Source organism: Mus caroli, unplaced genomic scaffold (assembly GCF_978045245.1).
Source record: "Mus caroli unplaced genomic scaffold, Mus_caroli_1 scaffold_8, whole genome shotgun sequence".
Taxonomy (NCBI): domain Eukaryota; kingdom Metazoa; phylum Chordata; class Mammalia; order Rodentia; family Muridae; genus Mus; species Mus caroli.
Genome location: NW_028227263.1, coordinates 104941840 through 104954904, shown reverse-complemented (window position 1 = coordinate 104954904; position 13065 = coordinate 104941840). Strand labels below are relative to the sequence as shown.

The 13065-nt window shown below is 46.7% G+C and overlaps 1 protein-coding gene and 1 pseudogene across 1 annotated transcript; both read right to left on the bottom strand.

The window, feature by feature from the left end:
• Positions 1-2275: 2275 nt before the first annotated feature.
• On the bottom strand, positions 2276-3445 carry LOC147003288 (transcription factor JunD-like; annotated as a pseudogene).
• Positions 3446-10219: 6774 nt separating this feature from the next.
• Positions 10220-12690, bottom strand: LOC147003287 (ral guanine nucleotide dissociation stimulator-like). The gene is made up of 5 exons (XM_085841858.1): positions 12550-12690; positions 12164-12366; positions 11557-11604; positions 10840-11036; positions 10220-10603 (listed from the first exon to the last, which is right to left on the bottom strand). The coding sequence occupies exons 1-5, from the start codon at positions 12679-12681 to the stop codon at positions 10257-10259; spliced, it is 927 nt and encodes a 308-aa protein (XP_085697984.1). The 5' UTR covers positions 12682-12690; the 3' UTR covers positions 10220-10256.
• Between the last annotated feature and the right edge of the window lie 375 nt (positions 12691-13065).

Genomic DNA, 13065 nt, shown 5'->3' with positions numbered 1-13065 from the left:
CAAGATTCCCTGTCCTACTCAAGCCAACTAGGGATGCAGGGAAGGGTTTGTTTGATGCAGAGGAAATGTCAGAAAAAGAGGAAGCCCAAAGATTTTAAAAGCGAACCTAGGACCTGGCCAAATCATAATGAAAATGATGAGAGAAAAAAACACAATTCTGACTTTAAAAACCAGCTTTCAGAAAGTCAGACAGAAAATGCAGGACCTCCTGGTGGCTTGAGTTGTGGGGACTGTGCTGGGTGTGGGTAGAGGAGGAGGTATAGGCTCCTTTAAAGTACATTACAGCCAGCAATGGCTGGCTCAAGCCTTTAATCACAGCACGTGGGAGATAGAGGTGGGCAACTTCTGAGTTCAAGGCCAGCCTGGTCTAAAGAGTGAGTTCCAGGAAAACCAGGGTTATACTGAGAAACCCTGTCTCGACAAAAGATAATAATGATAATAAAAAAAAACACCAAAAAAAAAGTACATTATCTTTTGATGAATTAGGTTCTTATTGGTGCTAGCTAGTTCCCTGAACTACCAAACTGGCTAAACCATTTAAGGAAATAAACACAGCATGTCTCCTCTAGGTTAGAGGGAGATACCATTTTATTTTCCTTTAAACTGTTTTGGTTTTTTATTTTTATAATTATATTTCTGTATGTATAGGTATATTTAAGCTAATCTGGGTTATCAATATAACTGCATCTCTAATCAATTAACAACAATGCAGTCAGGCACTATCGAGGGATTTTATTGATTACCTCATTTGAGTTGGGGAAAATAACCTTACATCTCCAACACACAGGTTCTGGTGGCAGCCCAGACAAACGAACATGGAAAAAGGAAGCTTTTGGTTTTAGCCTGCTTGCCCTTCCTCTCTCTGGAGTTAGACTCTGCTTTGGGATTTCAATGGAGACTCTCTAGGAATTGCCTAGGACTTCAGCACTAGATAAGGATGACAGAAATAAACAGTACTGTGGATTATGCAGCCACCACATCCATAGACTTTCCATAAGGAGAGAGCCTTTGTTGGGATAGCTGTACCACAGCCTGTGAAACACCATAATAGAGCTTTTTAATAAATGATTAGGCTTTTGAGCATGTGTGGCATGTGAGTGTGCATGTGTGTGTGTGTGTGTGTGTGTGTGTGTGTGTGTGTGTTCCACTCTTGTAGTTCTGTTCCTTAGAGAGGCCTGAGGAAGGCAGGGGTTTTTGTCTACATATATGTCTGTGCAGTAAGTGCACACAGTGTCTGAAGGGGCCAGAAAAGGGTGACAGATCCCATGTGCAATTAGAGTTAACATGTGGTTTTGAGCCATAGTCTGGATGCTAGTTATCAAACCCAGGTCCTCCACAAGAACTGCCACTGTTTTTAACCATTAAGCCATCTCTCCAGCCCATCTTTATGTTTCACAATATATTTCTAGAGTTCAGTTAGTGTGGTGGTTTGAGTGATGATGGCCCCCATAGGCTCATATAGTTGAATGACTTGGTCCCTACTTGGTGAAAAGGTTTTGGGAAGGATTTAGAGGTGTGTCTTTGTTAGAGCAAGGGTTTCAATTCCAGTAAACTTTGAGGTCTCAGAGGCCCATGCTAGGCCCAACAACCTCTCTCCCTCCCTGATGTCTGCTTATGGATCAGATGGAAGTTCTCAGCCACTGATCCTGCACTATGCTTTCCTACCTGTTGCCTAACATGTTAGTCAAGGACTCACACCTTGAAATTGTAAGCAAGCCGCCAGCTAAAACCTTTGTGTGTGTGTGTGTGTGTGTGTCATAATGAAGACTTTACTGAAAACACAAAACAGGCGAACCAAGGATTACAGAAAAGGAATGTGGACACATAGCAAAACAAAACCAAACAAAAAGAGAGGGGATGGGCCAGCTTTGGTGGCTCATAACTTTAATCCCAGCACTTGGGAGGCAGAGGCTGGTGGATTTCTGAGTTCAAGGGCAGCCTGGTCTACAGAGTGAGTTCCAGGACAGCCAGGGCTACAGAGAAACCCTGTCTCAAAAAACCAAACAAGGGGTCGGGGTGTAGGAAAGAGGAGAGAGAGCAGGGTGGTAGTTGGGGAGAGAGGTTGGGTTATTTGTTTTGTTTTCTTCTTCCTGTTTCTTTAAAAAGGCAACACAAGGAAAAATACATGCAATAGGCAACCAACATTTGTTCCCAAGTAGAAACATAAATAGGGCAGAATCCAAAACTCCAGTTCTCTTTTCAAAAAGAAAGGGGAAAAAAAGGGGGGGGAAGGAAAGGAAAGGCGGAGCATGTGGCTGTGCGCCCCTTAGAGCCCCTACTCAGAGGTACAAAGGAGCACCCTAGCATGGACTGGAGGTACAGAGGCGGCGAGAGCGCGGGCATCCTGTGTGAGGGGTCCCCATTCAGAGTTAAGGGGGTCCGACTCGTGCAATCCAGAAACCTCATCTCCAACTGCCACCACAACGATTCCACGCATGCGCCCCGCACTACAGCTCAGTATGCCTGAATCTTTTGCTGAGGGCAGCAACTGGCCTCCTGAATTGATGTGGCTGAGGACTTTCTGTTTGAGCTGTCTCTCCTGATCGCACAGGAGGCTGGTGTTGGATGCCAGCTCAGTGTTCTGGCTTTGAGGGTCTTGACTTTCTACTCCAGACGCGAAATATGCTCCACCTGGCATTTGTGGCATTTTTGAGGCAGCAGTGCGGTTGCGAAACCTCTTGTGACCCGCCTTGATGCGTTACTGCATGTCCAAGCAGATGCATGAAAGCAGAGGGCTGTCACCAAAGCTTGGCACGTCTGGCACGGTCTGAGGCTCCTCCTTGAGCACAGCAAGGACCAGTGGATGTGGAGGTGGCAACAGCCTTGATCTCGTCCCTTGGCAGCAAGAAGGAAACTGGCTCCACGGTGAAGTCTATGGTGTCCACGCGCCCCACAGTGCCCAGCGCCAACAGCGAAACTGCTCAGGTTGGCATAGACAGGGGTCTCCATGGCCCCGGGATTGGCCAGCAGGTCGGTGGGCACGGGGTGGGGGTGGGAGGCGGGAGCCCCTGAGGGGCCGATGTGGCCACACCCAGCTGGCTCTGCTTGTGCAGGTCAGCCAGGGGCTTGATGAAGCCCTTGGGGAACTCCTGCTTCTAGCTGGCTGCCACCATCAGATAGAAGAACTGCTTAATGGTCCGGGTAGTGGTCACCAGCCCGTTGGACTGGATGATCAGCCTCTCGAGCTGCAGTGACGCGATTTTGAGCAGACCATGAGCCAGTGAAGCCAGCAGACCTTCTGGGCAACAAATGGTCTCAGCAAAGAAGGTGCAGTGGCCTACCCCGGTTTCAATCCCTCTGCTCCCTGCTCTGCCAGGCGCCTCAGGGAAAGCATGGCCCAGAGGCATGAAGCCACCACCCCCTGGAAACCAGTAACACCAGTGAGGCTCCACACACACTCAGCTAGGCCACTCAGTGCCTCCTAGCCATAGAAGGGCTTTTCCATCCCCACCTCCCCCTCTGAGCTCTGCTCCTAGGAGGGGGGCCACAACGTCCTGGGGTGACCAGTATGCCCTCCAACCATTGCCCATCCTGTACAGACCTGCTCAGATGCCAGCCTCTCTCCCTTTCTTTTATAAGTTTGCCTTGGTCATGGAGTCTCTTTACAGCATTAAAAATAATGGACTAAGACAGACTTACTAAAACCTTGCAAGGAAAGAACAGAATCCCTCTGTACAGTGTCTCTGCCCTGCACATTGCTCTTTCCAACTAACTTGAGAAGGCCTTTCTAGTTAACACATCCAAGGACTGACACAGATGGGATGTAATTACCCAAAAAATTTTGTGACATTGGATTCCACTCTTGCTGTTGTGCATCTGTGGTCCTTAAACATATATCCCTTACAAAACACAGTTTTCTTTTTTTCTTTCTCTCCTTCTTTCTTTCATTTTCAAAAAGTATCCTGCAAACAAATTCTACCATCTGAAAGAGCTCCTCTGTGCTATCCTTCTTGCAGACTGGGGACCAGGTGATCAAGCACAGGAGCCAAAAGGGCAACATTTCCCATGCAAACCATTACACACACAAAATAGCCCCACAGGATGAACCAATGAGTTTGTGCACATTAGTTACAGGAGTATAGGAGAAGGAAGAGTCACTGGGCAGGGAGTCCTTGAAGGCAGACACATCACTAAACAGCCCATCACAGCCTAGATACAGACTCACATAAACAGCAATCATGGAGTTCTTTCCCTGTCAGGCAGCTAACCAAGTCAGGGTCACCTTCCCACCAGTACTTTAACTTCTTCTTTAACCTTGGGCACAGTGAGGAGAATGAATCTTATTCCAGTTCTAAGCTGAGAAGTATCTGTATTACTAAGAGGTCTCAGGAGGCACATGAGAAAGATCTTATACATGTGTCAGCCACCCACTTAATGCTTCCCTCTTTACTGCAAAGTCTTCCCAGAGCCTGCTCCTGGGCCCCACCCTCTCATCAACCCCTTCCTTATGTTCTCCCTTTCTGTGTAGAGCCCATGTTCTCTGTGTAGTCTTTTAACCCAGGTGTCCACAAATGTATCTTCAGGGGCACGTCATCCAAAGATCCAAGCAGCTCCTGGGCTGGAGAACACTCTGCAAGAAGGATAAACAAAATTGTATTTCTCAGGATCACAGTACACACCTATAAGTCCACCATTGAGGGCAGTGGTTCTCGACCTTCCTATTGTTGTGACTCTTCAACACAGTTCTTGCTGCTGTGGTGATCCTAGCATATATTCTTTGCACTGATATCTTATAACTCTAATATTGCCATTCTTATTAATCATAATGTGTATATATACAAAAACACATTTGACCCATAGGTTGAACTCCACTGATTTAAGGGATTGAAATGGAAGGATCTGTAGTTCAAGGGCAGCACAATGGGAGGATCTGTACATCAAGGGCAGCACAAACTGCAGGGTGAGCTCCAAACCAGCCAGAACTCCATAGTGAGACTCTGTGAACACTGCATTCCAGGATTATTTGCTGTGTGCTCATCTATGCTCTGCTTTCAGATCCATCGACACTTCTTCCTTCCTGACAGTTGATCACAGCTAGAAATAGCTGCTTAAGGTGTTATTCAAAACTGGCCTTGACCTAGTTGTGTGTGTGTGTGTGTGTGTGTGTGTGTGTGTGTGTGTGAGTGTGTGATGGCCTCTATATGCTTGGCCAAGGGGGTAGCACTATTAGAAGGTGTGGCCTTGTTGGAGTCAGTGTGCCACCATGGGTGTGGGATTTTAGACCCTCATCCTAGTTGCCTCAAGGTGAGTATTCTGCTAGCACCGTTCAGATGAAGAGGTAGAATTCTCAGCTCCTCCTGCACCATGCCTGCCTGGATGCTGCCACGCTCCTGCTTTGATTATAATTGACTGAACTGATGAAATTATGAGCAAGCTCCAGATAAATATTCTTTATAAGAGTTGCCTTAGGCCTGGAGAGATGACTCAGCGGTTAAGAGCACTGACTGCTCTTCCAGAGGTCATGAGTTCATTTCCCAGCAACCACATGGTGGATCACAACAATATGTAATGGGATGCCCTGTTCTGGAGTGTCTGAAGATAGCTACAGTGTACTCACATATAAAAAAATAAATAAATCTTAAAAAAAAAATGTTGCCCAGTCAAGGTATCTGTTCACAGCAGTCAACCACTAACACTGTATGTGTTTTCCTGTGTGTTTGTGTTTTTGTGTTTGTAAATATGTGTGTACATGTGGTTTATGTATGTGTACATGTGGTTCATGTCTGGTATGGTTATGTATGTGTGCATGTGTTTTTTTGTTCATGTACATAACTATGTGGGTAGAAGCAGCAATTTGACATTAGGATTCTTCCTCAACCACTCTACTCTTAGTTTACTTTGACCGATGTGCTCTCTCAGTCCTGTGCTCACCAAAGCATAAAACTGGCTGAGCAATGAGCTAGGGGACATGTCTATCCTAGGGTGATTTAGTTTTGTTTTTATTGCTGTCTTAGAACACTGACCAAAAACAATCTGGAAAAGCCAACATTGATCTTATCCAACAGGTTACTGTCCAGCATGAAGGGAAGGCGAGGCAGAAACTCAGGCAGAAACCAAAGGCAGGAACAGAAGCAAAGTCCATGGGATACCAATGCTGACTGCCTTACTCAAACTTTCTCAGACCACTCCAAACCACCAGTCCATGGGTGACACTGCCCACAGTAGCCTGGACCTTCCCTCATAGAGGATTAATGAAAAGAATGCTTAAGAGAGTTGCTTACAGGCCAATCTGATGGTGACAGTTTCCCAATTTTCCTTCTGAGTTTCTGCTACCTTGTATCAAGTTGAAAGCAAACAGAACCCCATCACATAGGGTATCCTATGCAAGACTACACCATTGTTTCTGTGGATGCTGGGAATCAGAACTCAGGTCCTTACACTTTCTCAGCAGGCGCCATACTGAGAGCCACCTTCCTATCCTGATATGTGCTATTTGGCGGGTCCCTCAGATCTGCTTAGGGACTTTCACAAAAGCATTCCCTGCTGTCCACAGTAATTATTTGGAAAGTGCAGCTGATTTCTATGCCTCCAATTTGAAATGGTAGCATGCTTTCATCTGTGACCCTGCCCTTTCTGCACCTGTGGATTTTCTTGTCTTTTTTTTTTTTTCTTTTTAACCTGGATGCTCTAATGTCTGCTGTATGTCCTACCCATTGTTTACACGTCTTTAAATATTTCTGGAGAGGACATCAAACACTGTGGAGAGCAGGAGAGAAGGCAATAACAGAGTCTATGCCTGTGCTGATGGCCATGCCTACTGATTTTCCTGCACAACAGGCTTATCTGCTGTCCTTCCTGTGCATGGCCACTGTGGAGTTGTGGAGAGCTCATTTCAGTTCATATGGAGGAGTGTTTCCTTTGTGGGGTTGTTGGGTTTGCTTGCTAGCTCTAATAATATTCCCAGAGATTCTCTACACACATTGGTAATGGACGATGTCACCTTTCCTCGTGTGATGATGACAGCTAGACCACCTGCCACTATCACTTCTAGCTACAGCTCCTTCTCAAAGCTCTGTGCTAGACAGGCTTCCATTGTTCACCCAGAAAGCCTGTCTCCAACCTGCAGCCCTCAGTCTCCAGTCCTCAGAGACACTGGAAATCCCACCCAGCTCAGGGGCTACATGAAGTGTACAGCTAGATTCTTGATGAGACTGGGACTAACCTGGTATATATAAACTTTTCCTGAGCCAAATACGTAGGTGGCCAATGATGTGATGTGTGGGGGGGGGGGGGTCCTTTAGCATCAAAGCCCACATGAGAGGACCTATGCCCTGGAAGGGACATGTATACCACTCAGTATCTTCTAAACACTCCCTGGCATAGCACATGCGCAGAATGAGGACTGAGTGAGCCATTTTTGGTGATGACTCCTGGGTTTGTCGCATGGAGGTTTCCATATACATAGTAAACAGTGAGAATACAACAAACTCATTCCCCACAGAGGAAATGTGTAAAATTTCCATGGGCTCAGTCTTCTCATTTTTTGAACATCTCTAGATTAGTGGAGGAGCCTGGCAATTCTTTATGATAACCACCTGTTTAAGCATGGTTCAGTGAGTATGCAGAGCTTTGGACCCAGGGATGGAGAGAATGTAATGGAGTGAGCACCATTACAGTTAAGCTGAATTCATCCTTGTCTGCATGCTTCCCCTGTCAATTTGAGAGAATAGAAGCCCAGAGGTAGAGACCACTGTCCATGAGCCCTGATATGGGCCTCTGTGTCCCTAATTCTTAGGGGCACTGCTGAGCCCAGGAATGCCATGTCACAGTCACACAGTTTAGTCACATAGTTTATATTGTTCACCGCTGCTGGTATTTGCCCAGTGTACAGGCTAGTTTTGTGTCAACTTGACACAGCTGGAGTTATCACAGAAAAGGAGCTTCAGTTGAGGAAATGCCTCCATGAGATCCAACTGTAAGGCATTTCTTAATTAGTGATCAAGGGGGAAAGGCCCCTTGTGAGTGAGACCATCTCTGGGCTGGTAGTCTTGGTTCTATAAGAGAGCAGGCTGAGCAAGCCAGTAAGTAACATCCCTCCATGGCCTCTGCATTAGCTCCTGCTTCCTGACCTCCTGAGTTATAGTCTTGACTTCCTTGATGATAAACAGCAGTGTGAAATTGTAAGCTGAATAAACCCTTTCTTCCCCAACTGCTTCTTGGTCATAATGTTTGTGCAGGAATAGAAACCCCGACTAACACAAATTGGTACCAGCATAGTGGGGTATTGCTGTGACAACATGACCATGTTTTGTGGAGGACTGTGGAAGGACTTTGTAACTGTGGGCTTGAAGATCCATTTGGCGTTCAGAGCTCTGTCAGATGTTGTGTAGGAGCTTGGAAGATAATGTTGAAAACTCAGGTGCAGAAGATGGAGGCATGCTTGTGAAATTTCAGGGAGGAAAATTAAAGATGCATTTCAGGGCCATTGCTATTTTGGAGTTTGATTATTCTGTGGTTCTGGTTAGCTGGGGCTGAAGAATCAGCTGTGATTAAGAAGATAGTAGAACTGCTAAGCAAGACCTTTGTATTACTTGGACAATTGATGCTGGTTACCTGGAACTAAGTAATTAGTGGTGATTAAGAAGAGACCTGCATTGTTGAGGTGACATCTTCTGGGAAGTGTTTTTGAAAGCACAAAGAGGGTGTGTTCCACATGATGTACTAACCAGAACCCCGGAGCTCTTGTCTCTAGCTGCATATGTATCGAAAGATGACCTAGTCGGCCATCAATGGAAAGAGAGGCTCATTGGACTTGCAAACTTTATATGACCCAATATAGGGGAATGCCAGGGCCAAAAGAGTGGGAATGGGTGGGTAGGGAAGTGGGGGGCGCTATGGGGGACTTTTGGGATAGCATTGGAAATGTAATTGAGGAAAATATGTAATAAAAATATTAAAAATTAAAAAAAAAAGAGGGTGTGTTCCAGAGATAGCCAAAGCTGTCCTCCTGCTGCAGCAGGACTTGGTACTGTGTAAGGGTCAAACAGGTGGTACTGGTTGTCACGGCATGAAGGGGGTCACACAGACCAGCTGAGGTTCGGCATTGTGAGAGGCCATGGAAGGCCATTGGTGAAGGTGCAGCCTCAGTTGCTATTGACGGCCAGGTCCTGAAGGGGTCATGCAGTGCTTTGGAGATGCCAGTACCATGAGATGACCACCAAGAGCAGCAGCAGTGGAGTACAGGCATCTGGAGCCTAGAGGACGACACGTGTGCTACACAGGGCATGTCTGGAGAAGTGACCAAAGCCCTTGGAGGAGCCCAGAACATCATGAATTGGATACCACACATTGGACGGTTGGAGATTGATTTTTGCTTTTAATTGTGTCTGTGCCCTCTTGAAGGAAGAAAATATTTTAGTGAAGCCCACAGTTAAGAGACTTTTAATTGTAAAAACTTTGGATTTTAAAAGAGATGGATATTTTAAAGAGATTGAAATTTTAAGAATATGTAAAGACTATGGGACATATAAAGTTATTTACCCCGTGGGGATGAATAAAAATGTAAGGGTTGAGGCTTACTAGTGATGTGTTTGTGTGTCAGGTTGACAATGAGTCAATTGTACTGGCTAGTCTTGTGTCAACTTGAGTTATCACAGAGAAAGGAGCTTCAGTTGAGGAAATGCCTACATGAGATCCAACTGTAAGGCATTTTCTCAATTAGTGATCAAGAGGGAAAGGCCCCTTGTAGGTGGGACCATCTCTGGGCTGGTAGACTTGGTTCTATAAGAGAGCAGGCTGAGCAAGCCAGGGGAAGCAAGCCAGTAAGTAACATCTTTCCATGGTCTCTGCTTCAGCTCCTACTTCCTGACCTCCTTGAGTTCCAGTCCTGACTTCCTTGATGATAAATATCAGTGTGGCATTATAAGCTGAATAAATCCTTTCCTCCCCAACTTGCTTCTTGGTCATGATGTTTGTGCAGGAATAGAAACCCTGACTAAGACACCCACTTTCTGCCACACCACCTGCTTGCTTTCCGTGCTTCCAGGGTGAACTGTGAGGGTTCCATTTTCGAGATAAACCTGTTTGGCTCAAAGATGCAGTCCACCGGTAAAACATGAGTACATTATACCACTGGGAAAAGGAAAATAACCTTTAAGAAGAGTAAACAATTCATTTTATTAATATCCAAACACAAATAAAAACCCAACAATGAAAAATAGAACCAAACAAAACAATAAGGTATTTTCTATAAAGAAATAATATAAGCTTAGGTGGGGAACCTCATCTGGGTAGAACTCTGCAGATCATTCTCCTAACTATATGTCAACCTCAGGCAGAGGGAAAACAAAATCTGGTGTATCTATGGGCACAGTGTAAGACACAAATAATGGCCTGGCAGGTGAAACATCTGCAGCCTCATCTGCTGACACATCTGCATGTGAGTGTGTATGAACTGATGTGGGCAGATCTTGATCTAAAGCCGGAAGCAGCTCTATTGCAGCTTTTGGTTCAAAGGGATCCAGAACTGCACTTTTCACAAGCTCAGTGTCCTCTTGGGATTGCTTGTCTCCCTGTGGCTCTGCCATAGAAGCTGGCCTCAGAGCCAGAGTGTTCTGCCTCCCAGAGACATCCTGTTCTGTGAGATCAGGACTTGTTGCACAACCTAAAGGCAGAAGGAGACAGGCTTTTAGTGGAGACAACCTAGCATGGGGGGAGTTTCCCCAAGATGCTGTTGATGGACCCACAGGGCCTTTTCATGCTAGAGGATCCCCAGACCTCTCCTCTTACCTGACTGGAGTCCAGTCCTTGCATCATTTTAAACTCTTGAGAATACCCTGGTGAAACCCACCACAAAATCCTCTCCTACCTTGCATAGCAGCCAACACCAGACCTTCTCACCTTCCTCAAGGTTAAGGGCGATAGACTCCTGATGCTTAAATATGGAGAGAGGCTCCCTGGCTTGGGTATCTACGTCTCCACAAGGCACATTGAGCCTCACGTACTCCGTGAACTGACTCAAAACAGCCAGGTCTGGGGATTCATAAAAATCCTGGGGGAATTTCTGAAACCAGCCGAACAGAAAGCAGAATATGGCACTGGGGAAGAGAAGGTTGGAGGGAAGTTGAGTCAGAAGCCTGGCCTCAATTATCAAGAAGGGCAGTGTGCCCCATTAGACGAGGCAATGCCCAACAGCCTATGTACTAGGAGCATAGTTGTCAGGAGTGTGTGTCTGTGTGCACAGGACTCCAGACACTTTCTGTCCCTTGGAGGACATATGGGGCTATCTGGGCTGGGCTGTAGTGGGGATGGATTCTCTCAGGGCCCTTTAGTTTCCTTCCATCCCTCTGACCTCAGAACTAAGGAGCCTATTGCTGCCCTCCATTTTTCTCCACCTGCAGGTGAAGTCTCAGCTACCATCCCACTGGGGGGAATCCCCAAAGCAGGGTACTTGGCATGTGTTTAGTCCTCAGCAAATGCCCTACCCGACTGTACAAATAGGCCCTTATCTCCCTCTTCCACTTCCAACTCCATAGATGGGCTCTTACCTGTCTCACCCCATACCCACACTTTTGCACCCATGGGCTCTTACCTCCCGGTCACCAGAAGCCCACTCACCTCTTAGTTTTCTGGTCTTCAATGCAGTCAGGACGGAAGGATGCATACCTGTGGCATTTCATGAGGGTGTCACCCTAAGGCCTTGTGTCCCCAACCTACTAATAGATCTACCAGGAGCTACTTGAATCTGAACACTTTAGAAAGGAAACACAGATCCTGGGGTCTCTCCGCACTGTTCTGACTTCCATGCTGAGATCACAGGTCTTCAGAGATCCTCACACAATGGGGTGGAGGCCTAGCTGTCCCTGCCAGGGTTGTTGGTTGGTTCCAGGCTTCTTGTCCCCTACCACCCCAATCCTCAGGACCCTTCTCAGGTTCCATTGAATCCTTATATGTCAGATAAGCCCTAGAAACTTTTATACAAATGGCAAAGGAGCTCTTTCCTAGGCACAAGAAAGGGTGATGTTTTACATTCCATGGGGACAGTGCAAGACACAAACTAGAGCCCCCACCCCCCAACCCTGAATGTGTCCAGGTCACTTTGCAGGTTCAGACCCAGGACGAACAACAACACTGCCAGGGTCCAATCGCACTTGTTCTATGGGAGCACAGAGTCCTGGAGAAGAGCAGAGCTCTCCTAACACCTATGTTGGCTACAGCCACTCACGTTTTCATCAGCAGGTCCAGCACCTCCCAGGTGGTAGCATACGTTCGGTACATGGCAACAAAAATGTCCAGACAGAGGTGGTCGCGGTTTTGAATAGCAGCTGGTATGTAGTCAATCATCTGTTGAACGTATTCTCGACTCTTGTAGTTGAATCTGGGGTGATTGGGCATAGAGTCTGGCTCCTGTTCATTTTCACAACAGACCTAGGAAGGCAGAAGGGTCTAAATGTGAACACTCTGAGAGACATCAGCAATCCATTACCGAAGAGTGATCAGTAAGCATAAAGAATGTTCCTTAGTGTCTCATGGGAACACACACCCAGGCAGGGACCTCAGGGAAGCACGGGGACAAACAAAAACGTTCCTGCTAAGGCTTTCCTGTGTTACCTTCAGCTCACTGCGGGAAGCATGCCTGAAGTGTGTCACAGGACGAATCAAACATCTCCAAAAGCGGCCAAGCCAACTCCTCTTGGCTTTTTTGTGGCCAGAGCTTCTACAAGTCTGGAAACAGCAGAACATCCTGTTCCCTCAAGGGCCTCCAGACAAGTAAGTCAGGAAAGGCTACTGCTGGCCTCTGGTTACCTGGTAACCAGCATTCAGAGTTCCATCTGGACTGTTAAGTAAGTAAGGTCACATCCTGTGTTCCCCAGCTGGAGCCCCTACTCAAAAGCTTTCTCTAGTGGTTACCACTACTGCCCATTGTTGTCCTCCTGTCTTCCATAGGTAAAACAGGACACAGTGCCACCCATAAGGTCATGCCACTACACTGTCCTGGGAAGCCTGGCTTCAGGGAGACCCTCAGCTGTGAGAAAGCAGGCCGAAATTTCCAAAACATCCCCTCTGTACCACAAGCATCCCAGGAAGAAGCTGTTTCCTCTTAGGGTCTTCTCACTGTCCTGACCT

What these genes read in the sequence shown, in the direction of transcription:
- LOC147003287 (XM_085841858.1), bottom strand. Translation starts at nt 12,681, where the DNA reads ATGTTCTGCTGTTTCCAGACTTGTAGAAGCTCTGGCCACAAAAAAGCC. An exon ending in CTGGACCTGCTGATGAAAAC is followed by an intron (nt 11,605 to 12,163) that starts GTGAGTGGCTGT and finishes GAAATGCCACAG; the next exon opens with GTATGCATCCTTCCGTCCTG. An exon ending in CGCCCTTAACCTTGAGGAAG is followed by an intron (nt 10,604 to 10,839) that starts GTGAGAAGGTCT and finishes TTCTGCCTTTAG; the next exon opens with GTTGTGCAACAAGTCCTGAT.